At 46.0% G+C, this 14,490-nt stretch overlaps 1 protein-coding gene and 1 pseudogene across 4 annotated transcripts in view; both read left to right on the top strand.

Annotated features, from left to right (window-relative positions):
- The window catches only part of Prr14l (proline rich 14 like), a 76,298-nt gene extending 71,751 nt beyond the window's left edge, over nt 1-4,547 (top strand). For 3 of the 4 annotated variants that reach the window (XM_048450026.3, XM_085692147.2, XM_048450022.3), the window contains one exon: nt 512-4,547. In XM_048450026.3, the coding sequence (XP_048305983.3) occupies nt 512-788 (277 nt within the window). In that variant the 3' untranslated portion in view covers nt 789-4,547. The remainder of the gene's footprint in view (nt 1-511) is intronic. The other variant, XR_015002778.2, reaches the window with a different exon arrangement.
- Nucleotides 4,548-12,503: 7,956 nt separating this feature from the next.
- LOC125410388 (large ribosomal subunit protein eL36 pseudogene) lies at nt 12,504-12,821 on the top strand (annotated as a pseudogene).
- Nucleotides 12,822-14,490: the final 1,669 nt, after the last annotated feature.

Here is a 14,490-nt window from a genome sequence, read left to right as displayed (position 1 = left end):
CCTGGGCTGTGACAGAAGGTTTGCTGTTTGCCCAGTGTCAACTACTATGTTACTTAAATGGAGAACATATACAGAACCAGCAGTTAGTGGTGTTATACATACTGGAGTGAGGAGCTAGTCTTTTTTTTTTTTTTTTCTTTTTGGTTTTTTGAGACAGGCTTTCTCTGTTTCTTTGGAGCCTGTCCTGGAACTAGCTCTTGTAGACCAGGCTGGCCTCAAACTCACAGAGATCCACCTGCCTCTGCCTCCCGAGTACTGGGATTAAAGGCGTGCGCCACCACTGCCGGCCCCAAGGAGCTAGTCTTAATTGTGCTGTTTACCCTTCTCTTTGAACTGTTTTCACTTTGTGCACATATGTATAAAACGTATGTTTTCTTCTATGCATGAAAATAGCTCTGCCCACAGGCAACAGTCGGGTTGGCAGTCTGCACAGGCAGCTTTTGGTTGGCAAGGTGACCACCTGGGCTCTGTGAGTTTCCTCTGGTGATTCTGAGTTGTGCTCTATCCTCAGGTGTTTAGAGACCATCTTCGAGGAACCCAAAGAACGAAATGGCACACTGGTGTCCGTCAGCCAGCAGAAAAGGAAGCGTGTTCTGGAGTTCCAGGACTTCACCCTGCCCCGAAAGAGACGCGCTCGGGGGAAAGTGAAGCTGGTGGGCAGCTCCACGAGAGCCCAAAAGGCGGCTCTGCAGACTCGAGAGCTGGATGCGCTTTTGATCCAGAAGCTGCTGGAACTAGAGACTTTCTTTGCCAAGGAGGAGGAGCGGGAGCAGTCAGCGAGCTGCTGAGAACGCTGCAGCCGGGTCTCCATTTTGGATCTTTTCAGACCTCCCTGGAAGAGATTCCCTGATTTTGCCCTATGCCCAAACCACTCATGATGCCCAGTCCGTGAATTTTTACTTATTTCAAGGTGCAGCCTTTTTAGAAGCTGGTGAAGAAGGGTCCTCTAATTGTACTGCTGAGTATAGAGCCTCAGGAATGCTCCCTTTCTCCTGGGAATGGTCCTGAATGACATCAGGCCACCTCCTTCCTGTCTCTCCCATCACAGGTGGAAGAAACCACACATCTTAAGCAACACTAGGAATTTAAGGACTCGGTGTTTGTGCATCCACATGGACGTTCCTCTGTTTATGGTGCTGCTCGGCCAAGATGTAGAAACCCGGCCTCGGGGGCACCTGGCCACCTGGCATGCGTGTTCCCACCAGCTCTTTTCAGTGATTGAGAAAGATGAACTGGTGTGTTTCCTGATCTCTGTCTGCCCAGGACCTTTAGACTGAGAGAATGTGTGTGTTGTGTGTTTGTGGCTTTGCCCCATCTTTTCTCCTATCTGTGAGTGTGGGTCACTAGTGCCAGAGGAGCCCATCCAGGCCCCAACGTAAGTTGCACTTTTTTAATGTAGTGTTGATAGTTTTCGTTTTTTATTTTTTTTCCTTTTTTGTTTTTGTCTTATTGCTGCATGTTTGGGGTCTCTAAATGTGATTTTAAAACACTTTGAAAGACATTGAGGAGAAAGGCAATTCATGTCTTAAGAGAATATGTGACAGGCAATTGATCAGCACATGGATGGGGGAGTGTCCCCATTTATGTTTAGGCAGCCCCTCCCCATCTCCAGCTTCTCATGATCTCATTCGAGGAAGCTCTTTTCATCCTCCTCCTCAGTCCCGCCCACTTAGTACACGTAGCTGTTTAGTGGCATATGTAAAAGCAGAGCTCTCACAAAGGTTAAGGTTGAGTGTGGTTTTCTGTGAAATGCTGGTATATGGCAAAGTTGAGGCCGTGGTGACAGAGGCTGGCCCAGAGCATTTGCAGCTGCGGAGTGCCTGCTTCAGGAGTAGGAGAGAGCTGATGGATAGATGAGACCCAGTGATCCATTCCTCCAGCAAGACTCCAACATCCCAGAGCCAGTGCTCTCTGAGAGGGCCTCACGTAGTCTGGTTCTTTGCCAAACCTACTGGAAATGGTTCGCATGCTGGAAGTAGTGCAGTTTCTCAGTTTGTACCCAAAGGAGTCTGCCGGCAGTAGGCTGGCTTGTCTGGGCAGCAGCCCCAGAGTCTCCTTCCCACTATGCCCTCACCATGCTCCCCGAGGCTCGCCTTGTGTTTTCTCATTCCAGGATCTCCCACTCTTTCCATCTACCCCACAGCTCGCGTACAGATAGTTAGCATTTAGCATTCCTTGGCTCTTGAGTAGGTTGTGCATCCCAGCCATTAGGCTCTGTCACCTCTTGCCATGCTCCTAGCTCAGTCCAGGAACGTATTTCTGTCTGTAGAGAAGAGTGCGTGGTGCTGTGCTGCATGTTAGCCACCGCTCCTAGGGTTCCTTCATTCCCTGTTTGTCAGTGGCCAGGGAGAAGGGGTGCAGGCCTGAGGTCTTCATGTGCTATCCTTTGTAGGTTGATGGGCTGGGCCACACTGGAACAGAAAAATAGCCATGAGCAAAGGGAAAATGTCCCATGACCTACACCACCTCAGCCGTTAAATAAGTTAACACACAGCTGCTTGTCTGTGGAGTCTTTGAAGGTCATGACCCCTTGGATGAGAAGAGTGCAGGCTAGTGTGCACGCTGACCCTCAGTGATGTGTGCAGATCCCTGTCTTAGCCATGTTGCCCAGACCATACATATGTGATCTGTTTTCACTCCAACGCCTCCCTTCCTGGGACAGGATTCTTAGGTACTCTGTGCTTCTGAACTCTGTCATGTGACTGCAGGGAGTGGAGTGGGTTACACATCGTGCCACAAGTACATCTAAGACACTGTACATCAGACAGCTTGCAAGCTAGCCGCCAGTAAACAACCGTTGACCAGCTTCACCACCAGGGACTCTAGGGCATCCAGATCACCCAGAAGACAAAAGGTGAGGTGTGCACAACTGTGTCACCAGCAGCATGACAGACCTTCCGAATTTGCCTGTGACAAGGGTTGCACTGGCCCGAACTGTTGGCAAGACTGGAGAGACACAGCTCCACCCTAGTCCTGGGCAGACCTAGGAGGGAAACTGCAGTTCTCGGCCTTCCCTTGGCAAAGGCTCTTCTACTTCAGAGCTAAGAGAGGTTGACTCATTGCGTCGGTCCCTACTCAACCACGCCTGTCTTACCGTCCAGGTTCACACAGTCAGCCAGTCTTGGAACCTGGCTGTGGTGGGAGATAACTGGTTGTTGGGATGTCACCAGCCAGGACGACAGATCAGTTCTGTGCTGGGAGTTGGAATTTCTGAGGGTGGGGAGCTCCCACCCCAAGTGATAGAAATTGCCATTAAGCACAACTTAGTAGCGCTCACCTCCAGAAGTTAAGGTTATGGAGAAAGGAGAGACCTCAGCTCCAACCAGGTCTCAGCCCATTTCCTTTGCTGTCTTTCAGTTTCTAGCTGTAGCAGCCTCCTTCCCTCCCGTTAGTGCCTCTCATCTTCTCTCCCTGCTCTCTGTTCAGTCTTTCCCTCCATTCGTCTAGATGTTCCTCATCACCTGTGAAAGCAGATTGTGTCTGTCTTTCCTGCTGCCCTTGCTGGAAGAGCCGACTGCGAGGGAGCGCGCCGGAAAGACATGTAGCTTTTGCCTTACTCGAGCCTTGAAGAGCTCGGAAACTCATGCTGTGAATCTAAACTTTGTGCTCCTCCAGGAGCTGTGAAAATCATGACTTTTTTTTTTCACATTTTGCCTGAAAGGGTCTTTTGTGAGGGCTCCAGAGCCAACCTGAGGTAAATTCTAGATCCCACTCCATGGGCATCCTTCCCCTGGGGCATACCCTCTGCCCACCAGGCTAAGAACAGCAGCAAGTCTGCAGGACTGTGGCAGCAGGTCCAGGGCTGCAGTGCAGCCAAGTGGACACAGCGCTTGGTCTCCCAGGCTGGCCAGGGCTCCACCTCCTCTGTACCTTGTGCATTAAGATCTGCGTAAGACAACTTAGGTCGTGATGCTTTCCTCCTGCGCTCTGGGGAGGGGAGTATGCAGCTGGTGCTTTCTTTAGTCCCCTTGTTTTATTTCTACAGCTTTCCCCTGGTATCATGAAAAGGGCCTTTTTTTAATGACCACATTATGGGTGGCTGTATCCAAAGCGTAAAGAATTGGCCAGAGGTGTGGAATGTCCTCATCTAGATTCCTGTCAGGAGAGGGCTGCTTTCCTGAACTGAACTTCTGCATAGAACTGGCTAGGACGGGAGACTTAGTTTTTTCAAATCACAATTAATATTCCCTTTTAGCGCACATTGAGCAGCAAAAGCTATCTTGATTGTGAAGCTGGGGTCTTCGTATAGCCTCCATTCAGCACAGCAAGCTGAGATACGATTTCTGTCCCTACAAGACTCTGGTGTTGAATTGGATTTGAATTCTCAACAAGAGGCCCCCTTGAGCTGGTATCTAAATAAGTTGCTGTCTCAAGTGTTCCTTTGTTATCATGGCTAATAGTTCAGTGAAATGTGTCCATCTTTAGTAATGTTGGTATACATGATGCCCCTGCAGTTCCTTTTCTGTTCGATAGTTTGTGACTCTAAATGCCCACTGTTACATGAATTAATTTATGAAATAAATTTTTCTTGAAAACCTTTCAGATAATTGTCAAGGTTATTTTGTTCTTAGGACTTGGTAGTAGATTCAGATGCTTGCTTGTCAGTAATGATCTAAAGGTTAGGTTTTTGTTGTTGTTTTAATTTGACATTCTAGAGCCTTGTATCAGACATCATCCATTCCAGAGTGGCCATCCTTTCCCCAAACCTGCCCCCTATTCAGCACATGTTTGGAGCTCCACTTCAGATAGCTTCCGGAGGCTCACAGAGCTTAGTGAAGTGGCCAGTCATCCCTTCCCCAGAGAAACTGTACTAGAAACAGTCCTTTGGAGCAGTCATATCCAGTTAAAGTGAATCACTGACAAAGTGCTTTGGTTGTGAATTTTGTTTGGGGGATAGGAGTGTGTTATTTGAGACAGGATCTTACTATGTAGCCTCACATACCATAAGACCAAAATAAAACTGAGTTTCATTTAGGGTTCTGCCCATCGTCTCATAGCCTAGGCTGGCCCCGAACTCACGATCTTCCTGCGTTAGCCTGTTGGGATTACAGAAAACTGCAGTGGGCTAGGTGTGGTGATTTGTGCCTGTAATTCCAACAAGACAGTGACAAGTTCAAGGCTAGCCTGGGCAGTAGAATGAGGTCCCATCTCAGAAAATAAAACTAGTTAGTAGTGCATCTCACTTTCTGCCAGGACAGAGGAGCCAGTGTGCTTGTAAATTCTCGGGTGAAAATGTTTTCTATGTCGGGACTGTGTCTGAAGCAAGAGTGGAAATCCAGTAGGCTCCATTCATGTAGTTTTGAGACAGCCTCATCTTCTACCCTGGCCTCCTAGTGGAATGACCTGACCATGATAACCATGTGGTGAAAGCATTAGCTTCCTGGGGTGCTTTCCTCTGACCAAACAAAAACAGCGCCTCGTTTTCCTCTTGAGCTCTGAGCTTGAGCAGCAAGGAACTCCATCCATGCCGTGTTTTCAGCTAGGGAAATGTCCTGTCTGATGGCCGTGCTGCATGTCCAAGAGTTCTTACCCGCACACAGCTAATCTTCGAGTGAGGCATTGTTACTAACCATGCCACATCATGGTTCCTGAGTTCGCGGGCCAAGCCTGATGTAAGACTTCTCCAGATGGGTTTAGATGAAGAGCTGCACTCCTGAAAGGGAGGAAACACACTTGTACAATCCTTCTGGAACTTCTCTCAAGAAGTGTTCTGGAAAAGTCCTAACTCTCCGAGCTCCAGGGCCGGAGGTGAATTTTTCATAGCATCTTTCTCAGTGTCTGTGTCTCTTTGTTCTCAGCAGCCACTGCTGCTTTCCTCACCGCTCACAGATTGGTGGAAACCATGCGAACAGGCTTCCGCCTGGGCCCTGGTGTTTGGGAGGGGTTGGACGTGCTCCCACCTCATCGGTGTGCCGGCTGCTGTGCAAGGGCCGCACCTCCCTCACATCCCTGCACGCTTGCCTCCATCCGTCATTCAGATCTTGGCACTCTCAGATCCTTGATCTTGAAAGTGGTTCCCTCCTATTTCATGGCCCCTACCCCACCACCCGAGCTCTTTGTTGTGGCACCACCATCTCCCTGTGTATTAACAACTGTAATATAAACTCTTCCATGTCAGGACCTCTTATCTTGTTGGCTGTGGTCCCTCCTGGCCTCTTTGGTCCCTAGAACAATGTTTGATATTTACAGCTGTTTGTTGCCTAAACATCATTTTGGTCAGTAATAAACTGCATATTACCATAAGACTGTAATGGAGCTGAAGAATTCCTGTGGCCTATCAAGGTCACAGCTGTCATGATGCAATGCAGAGTATGACTCAGGTGCAAACAAGTCAGTGTGTGGCCAGTCATGTAAAAACGTAGCACAACTGTATACAGTGCATACTTAATAGTGCTAATAAATGGCTTACTGATCTATGTAAGTTTTTATTGTATTAGAGTATATTCTTGTCTTTATTGATTGAATGATTGAGAGACAGTCTCACTGTGTAGCCCTGGCTAGCCTGGAACTCACTATGTAGACCAGGATGGTCTCATAGAGAGACTCACAGAGATGTGTGAGTAAAAAGCTTACTGGACAACAGCAACAACCCCAGCATCCCATGTGTGGTGCCTCAAGAGGCCACACGAGGTCAGGAATGTAGTTCAGTAAGAAAGCAGTTGCCTTGCGTGTGTAATGTCTCAGGTTCCATCTCCAGTTCCACTGGGCCTCCCTCCCTCTGAAAGCAGCCACACTGAATGACAGGCCTCTGTCATCTAGCTTTGTATAAATTGCACTGTTTATGTTCACAATGTGACATTTACATAAAGAAATCACCTAAACAACATCTAAGGACACTTTCTTAGAATATGTCCCTGTGCAGGACCAGGGGATGGCCCTCAGGAAAGGTTTCCCATATATAATGGCTGCACAGACTGGCCCGAGTTCATTTGAAGGTCATTTACTCTCTCATTCCTTGTCATTCCCCGAAGAGCCTGTGTAGTGGTTGTTCCTGTTCTCATAACATGGTGTCTGGCCCCGTCCAGTTCCAGGAGCAGACCTGCACTTGCAGGCTTCACCATCTGATTGGCTTGCTGGACGTGGCATCAAGTTGGAGTCACCTACTTAGGTATACATGTCAGGATGGTAAAGTTGGATACTTGTATAGGATTCCCCCCACCTTTCTTTCTTTTCTTTCCTTCCTTCCTTCCTTTCTTTCTTTTTAAAAAAATATTTATTTATTTAGTATGTATACAATATTCTGTGTGTATGCCTGCAGGCTAGAAGAGGGCACCAGACCCCATTACAGATGGTTGTGAGCCACCATGTGGTTGCTGGGAATTGAACTCAGGACCTCTGGAAGAGCAGTAGGTGCTCTTAACCTCTGAGCCATGTCCCCAGCCCCAGGAATCATTTTAATGGTCTCTCTCCTCCATCTCCCTTGCTCTCCCTCTCCCCCTCTTTTTCACACACACAAACACAGACATTTTTATTTTTGGTTTTTTTTTTTTTCTGAGACAAGGTCTCACTATATAGCTGACTCTGGCTTTGTACTCTCTATTGCCCTCCCTCAGCCACCTGAGTACTGAGGTTTACAAGTACATGTCACCATGCCCACCTTGAAAAAATACTGTTTCCCTTTTTAAAAATCTAGTATTTTAAACTATGTATATATGTATGTAGGAGAGTGGAGGGCATATGTATGTGAATGCAGTCCCAGCAGAGGCCAGAGGTACCAGAGGGATAAATAAAGTTACAGGTAGTGGTGAGCTGCCTGGCACGGGTTCTGGGAATTGAACTCAGATCCTCTAGAAGAGCAGTGCACGCTCTTAACCACTGAGCCATCTCCTTAGCCCCATCCCTGATGTGGAGTACCCTCTGTGTGCTGTGATTACCATTAATAAATAAAGAAACTGCTTTGGACCTACAGCAAGGCAGAACTTAAGTAGGCAGGGAAAGCTAGGCTGAATGCTGGGAGAAAGAAGGGCGGAGTCAGGGAGAGGTAATGCAGCCACCTGAGATAGATGCTGGGAACTTTAGCTGGTAAGACACAGCCATGTGGTGATACACAGATTAAAAGAGATGGGTTAAATTAATATGTACAAGTTAGCCAATAAGCTAGAGTTAATGGGCCAATCAGTGATTTAATTAATAGTTTCTGTGTGATTATTTCAGGTGTAAGCTAGCCAGCCGACTGGCTGGGAACCAACGAGCGGCCTCCTTCCTCTACATTTTGGGGATGAGCAGCCGGGAACGAACAAGCAACCCTCTTTGCAATACGTCCCCACCCCCACACCTTTTAAAATGATGTGTTTGCTTTTGTTTTATGTTTGTGAATGTTTTGCACGAGTATATGGAAGGGCATTGTGTGTGTGCCTGGTGCCCATGAAGGCCATAAGAAGGTTCCAGATCCCCAGGAACTGGGATTACAGGAAGTTGTAAACTGATGTTTGAGTACAAGGACCCAAATCTGGGTCCTCTAAGAACAGCTCCCATTGCTCTGAACCACTTCTCCTCCAACCTCTTTGAAATAGGACCTCATGTAGGCAAGGACTTTGTGTGTGTGTGTGTGTGTGTGTGTGTGTGTGTGTGTGTGTGTGTGTGTGTGTGTAGGTCAGAGGACTTTGTGGAGTTGATGCTCTCCTACCATGTGAATTCTGAGGACTGAACTTGAGTCTTCCAGTTGACACAAGTACCTTCCTGCAAAGCTATCTTGCAGACCCCACTTTCATATTTCCTTAAAACAAAACACAGTGAGTTAGGGATAGAGTTCAATTGGTAGAATGCTTGCCTGGCAATCAAGAAATCCTAGGTGTGAGCCCTACCACCACATTAACCAGGTGTGGTGGCATATACCTTTGATCCCAGCACTTGAGAGGCAGAGGCAGGAGGATCAGGGATCAGGAGTTCAAGGTTATACCCAGCTACATTGTGATCCAAGACTTGCTTGGGCTACATAAAGCTCTTCCTTAAAAAAAAAATCAGAAGTTCCAGAAATACAGAATATAACAAACACCCACATTTCCACCCATCCATAATTAATAGTGAGGTTGTAGCTCAGTGGTAGAGTGTGTGCCTGGAATGTACCAGGCCCTAGGTTCAGTTCCCAGTAATACAAAAAGCCTAAAACCAACCAAACAAAAGCAAAGTCATTAATAAGGATTGGCATTGTTCATTTGATTCCAGTCCAGTTCAGAAGAACTCAAGAATTACACCCATGACCAAACCCCTACAGGGCTGCCAGGCTCCGTCATGTCTTACGGCATACATTTGCTGCCCTTCAGTACCTTATCTGCTCTCTTAGTCTCTCTCCCTCTTTATCACTCCACAGATAACCTATAATGCAAACACTATGCTTAATATTTAGCCTCTAGATCATCATTACTGTTTGTATCTTCATTGTCCCCCAAGGCCAGAAAAGCTTGATCTTAGCCTATGGCCTAGGGGAAGATGGCTGAACAAGAGGTAGAACATAGCGGAAGAAGTCAGTCCCTCAAGGTGCTGTGCCCTTGAAAGGGGTGTTAAGACCTGCTCTCCCTATGTCTCTTTGACTTCTCAGTCACCGTGAGTTCAGCAGGTCTCTTCTGTCACATGTCGTCACCGTAGTGTATTGTGCATACCACCACAGGTTCAAAGCAATGGCCAAGCTGAAACAACTTCAAGCCAAAGTCAACCGTTCCTCTTTCTGTTTTAGACATTCAGCCATAATGATAGGAAGTTTACACATATTTGGCTTTTGAGGTGTACCTGGGTTGGTAGACAGCTCTAGAGTAAGCCATCATAGAAGTGTAATTGGAGGATTGAGGTGGTTCCGTGGGTAAGTTGCTCACAGGCAAGCATGAATTCCTGAGTTCAGACCCCAGAACCCATGAAACAGCTTGGGCAGCAGGATGGATCTGTTTTTACCACTGGAAAAGTTCAGAAAGGCAGATCTTGGAGATTCACTACCTAGCCCAAATTGTGATCCCCGGGTTTAATGAGAGACCCTGATTAAAAATATATAGTGGAGAGTGATAGATGAAAGATACCAGACATTGACCTGTGACCTCCATACACTCCCACACAGGAGACTGCCCACTCACATGCACACTTCCACACCACACACACGCTACACACACACTTGAAATTTGACTGGAAAATTTCTTCTCTGATAGTAATTCAGTCGATTCTTGTATACAGAAAGATTCAGAGTTTTCTGGAGTTGAAATTCAAATTGGGTTCCTTTGGGAAATGATTTATCAAGGATTAAACACATTGTTTAGTGATTGATGTGGGTGGGCCCAAAACCCTGTGGATGGTGTCACCCTGTTACCAGCTGGTCCTTGGGTATGTAATAAAGCCAGCTGAGCAGACCATGGGTAGAAAGCCAGTAAGCAGTGTTCCCTCGTGGCTTCTGCTTCAGTCCTTGCCTCTAGGTTTCTGCTGGGGCTTTCCCTGATGACAGACTGTGACCTGTAAGCCAAATAAAGACTTTATACCCCAGGTTGCTTCTGGTCATGTTCTTTACCACAGCAGTGTAAGGCTAACTGAGATACCCTTCAGATCGTCTTTAAGTCACATATACCTGTGTTTATCTCAGAGCAGCAGACCTCGGCCTGCGGGTCATGACTCCTTCAGAGGTCACATGTCAAGACATCTTGCATCTCATATATTTATATTATGATTAATAACACTGGCAAAATTATGGTTATGAGGTAGCAATGAAATAATTTTATGGTCGTGGCTCTTCATAACATGAGGAACTGTATTAAAGGGTCTCAGCATTAGGAAGGTTGAGAACCACTGCTCTAGAGTGACCATTATAAAATGAACATGAATAATAGCTGGTGTGTTGGTTTGAAAGAAAATGGCCTCCAAATGGAGCTATGTGAGTTTTATCTCAATAGGTCAATTATGCATGGTGGGTCACACCTGTAATTCTGGTACTTAGGTGACTGAGACATGAGGATCATGACTTCAAGACCAATCTAGGTTACACACTCTCAGGCCAGCCTGGGCTACATATCATGACCCTGACTCAAAAATAAAACTTGAGAGTTAGAGAGATGGCTGGCTCAGCGGCTAAGAGCATGTACTGTTCTTCCAGAAGACCTGAGTTTGATTCCTAGCACCCATGTGAGGTGCCTCACATAAATTCCAGTTCTGGGGGTATGCAACTTCTCTGACCTCTGTGGGCATCTGCATGCATGTGGAAGACCTAAGCACAGACATATAATTTAAAATAATAAAAATAAATCTTTTAAAAGAGAGAGGCTGGAGAGATGGTTCAGTGGCTGAGAATACTTGGTGCTCTTACAGAGAGCCCAGGTCATTTCTAGCACCCACAGGATGGTTCACAACTATCCATCCATAACTATCTCCAAGGGATCTGGCATCTTACCTCTGTGGACACCATACATGCATGTGGTGCATATACATACATCTAATCATAATATATAGGCACATAAAAATAAAATGTAAACTTGCCATACTAATACAACTGAGAAAAATAACATGCTTAATAGATGCAAAAAATAACTTTTTAATTTTGAAGTTCTGTTACCTTTTTTGTTATTGTTGTTCCCTATGCTTTTGGTGTTATAGCCAAAAAGTCATTGTCAAATTCAGTATATAAATTTTCTTAAGGGTTAATCAGGCAGTGATAGTGTGTGTATTTAATCCCAGCACTTGGGAGGCAGAGGTATGGGGATCTCTGTGAGTTCAAAGCCAGCCTGGTCTACAGAATGAGTTCCAGAACAGCCAAGACTTCACAGGGGAACCCTGTCTTGAAAAACTAAAACTAAATAAATAAAAAGATAAAATAAAAAGAAATAAATTCTTGGGGGTTAGAGAGATATCTGGGTTAAGAGCATGGTGCTCTTCAAGAGAGCTTGAGTTTGATTCCCAGCACCTACACTGAGCAGCTCAAACTCCCCATAACTCCAATTACAAGGAATCCAATGCCCTCTTCTGGGCTCCACCGCACAGGTACACATGATGTGTGTGTGTATGTGTGTGTGTGTGTGTGTGTGTATTCACGCACACACATTGTTCTAGTTTGCTTTCTGTTGCTGTGATTAAAACATGTGACTATAGGCCATCCTGGTCTACAAAGCAAGTGTCAAGACAGCCAGAACTTTTACACAGAGAAACCTTGTCTTGAAAAATCAAACAAAACAAAACAACCAACTAAACAAAATATGACTTTAAACAACTTGGGGAGAAGGGTTTATTACATTTTACAGGTTAGAGCCTATGATCGTGAGACATCAAGGTGAGATACCTACAGAGTGATTTACTGAATTGCTCCCTCTGACTTGCTCAGCTACCACCTGCCCAGTGATCCAACACCACAGTGGGCTGAACCCTCCTACACCAATCAACAATCAAGAAACTGTCCCAGGAACATGTCCACAGGCCATCTCATAGAGGCCGATTCTTTAACCGAGGTTCCCTCTTCTGGAGTGTCTCTAGTTTGCCTTCAGCTGACAATAAAAGCTAACCAGCACCCTTCCTGTCGCAGCCGCCATTGGAGAGCAGCAGCCATGGCCCTGTGCTACCCCATGGCCGTGGGCCTCAACAAGGGCCACAAAATGACTAAGAACGTCAGCAAGTCGAGGCACAACCGACGTCACGTGCACCTCACAAAGCATACCAAGTTTGTGAGGGACATGATCCAGGAGGTGTGTGGCTTCGCACCCTACGAACAGCGCACCATGGAGTTGCTTCAGGTCATTAAGAAGAGGGTGGGCATGTACATAGGTGCCAAGAAGAAGCGGGAGGAACTGAGCAACATGCTGGCTGCCATGAGGAAGGCAGAGGCCAGAAGGACTAATCCCCATCCCCACTCCTGCCTCCAATAAATGTTGCTGTGGCACAGAAAAAAACAAACAAACTAACTAACTAACTAACCAGCATATACGGTCACATAAAAAAGTTTAGTTTTCCCTTGTGCATTTTTAGGTTTTGCTTTCAAAAAGCGTGTGTGTGTCTGTGTGTGTGTGTGTGCATGCACACATAAATTCACACAGAGCAACATTCCAGTCAGTGTTTCACTACATGGGTCCAGGTGGTCAGGCCTGCTAACAAAGCCTTTACCCACTAAGCCATCTCACCAGCTCTCTACAGTGTTAAGTGCGGGTCTTGGATCCCATTTTAGTATAAAATATAAGTCAAATTCATTTTTTTACATATATACATTTTTTAATATTTAAATTTAATTTTTTATATGTATGGATGTTTTACCTGCACGTATGTCTGCTCTCAACTTGCATGCCTGGTGCCCTTGGAGGCCAGAGGAGGATGGGATCTTCTGGAACTGAAGTTATAGACAGTTGTGAGCCACCATGTGAGTGTTGGGAGCCAAACTGGGTTTGCTGAAAGAGCAACTAATGATCTTAACCACAGAGTCATCTGTCTGGTCTTCATTTGTTTGTTATTATAATAGTGTTTTTAGTTTTGCTCCTTTAAAAAAAGGTGTATACAGTATATTTACTCCATATTTTCCAGAGAATTGAAAAAATTCAAATAATCATTGTATGGTATATCTACTGTGTTACATAAGGCTTAAAAAAAAAAAAAGACTATGTAGCCTTGGTTGACCTGGGATTCAGGACACTCCAGAGAGCTGGGATTCCAGTGTCATTGAAACAATTTACCTCATCCCTTTGAATTACAACACTTAATTCCATACCAACAGCAAAACCACAACATAGGAAGATGCCTCTCTTCTAATACCAAACCTGTGTTTTGCAGGTTCTTTTTAGTGGTTGGTTTTACTACAAATGAATTTAAATAACTACACAGAAATAATCTCAACACTAATTACCATATCCTCCTACGTCAAATATCTAGCGAAGACAGGTTAGCAAAAGAAAAAAAATCGGGCCTTCCATCCCACAGTTTTTGCACCCAAGTTTAACCCTTTTTCTAGGGCTTTAAAAAGAGGAAAAAAGTGTTATGAAAAAAAAAATGGTCTTCGATGTCATTGACGTAGAAATACTGGGTTTTCTATTATACAATTTGTGAGCCCTTTGCCTAATAATGCGCTCTTGAGTAACATCTTAACTTCGCTGACCTTTTAAAAATCAGAGTAATATCCAAGGGCTGGTTGCAGGTCTCCAAGTGCGTGCTTAGAAAAGTGTCAGGTACCACTGAAAGGTCACTTTCCCCTCACAACTGAAAAGGACAGGAGTAAGCACCATCACACCAGGAGCCTAGCTTGACAGCTTTCTGCATTCCTACAAGCCCCTCGCCCTCTAGAGCCCCAGGCAGCCAGCACAGCAGTGACGTGAGAATGGAAGACTCCCGGTTCCAGGGGATTCAACGCCTTCTGAACTCCGCGGGCGCCCGCATACAGGTGGTATGCACACACAGAGCACAGAAAGGCTCAGACTTTTTGGGTGCAGGAGCGGCACACCCCACCAGCCTCAAGCGCAAGCCAGCACACACGCCAGGGGCGCAGCACGCAGACTTCCGGGCCAGGCCTTCGCGTTCCTGATTGGTCAGGTGACGACGCATGCGTGCGTCCGA

This window comes from Myodes glareolus, chromosome 8 (genome assembly GCF_982192425.1).
Source record: "Myodes glareolus chromosome 8, mMyoGla1.1, whole genome shotgun sequence".
Taxonomy (NCBI): domain Eukaryota; kingdom Metazoa; phylum Chordata; class Mammalia; order Rodentia; family Cricetidae; genus Myodes; species Myodes glareolus.
This window is presented reverse-complemented; position numbering and strand designations above follow the sequence as displayed.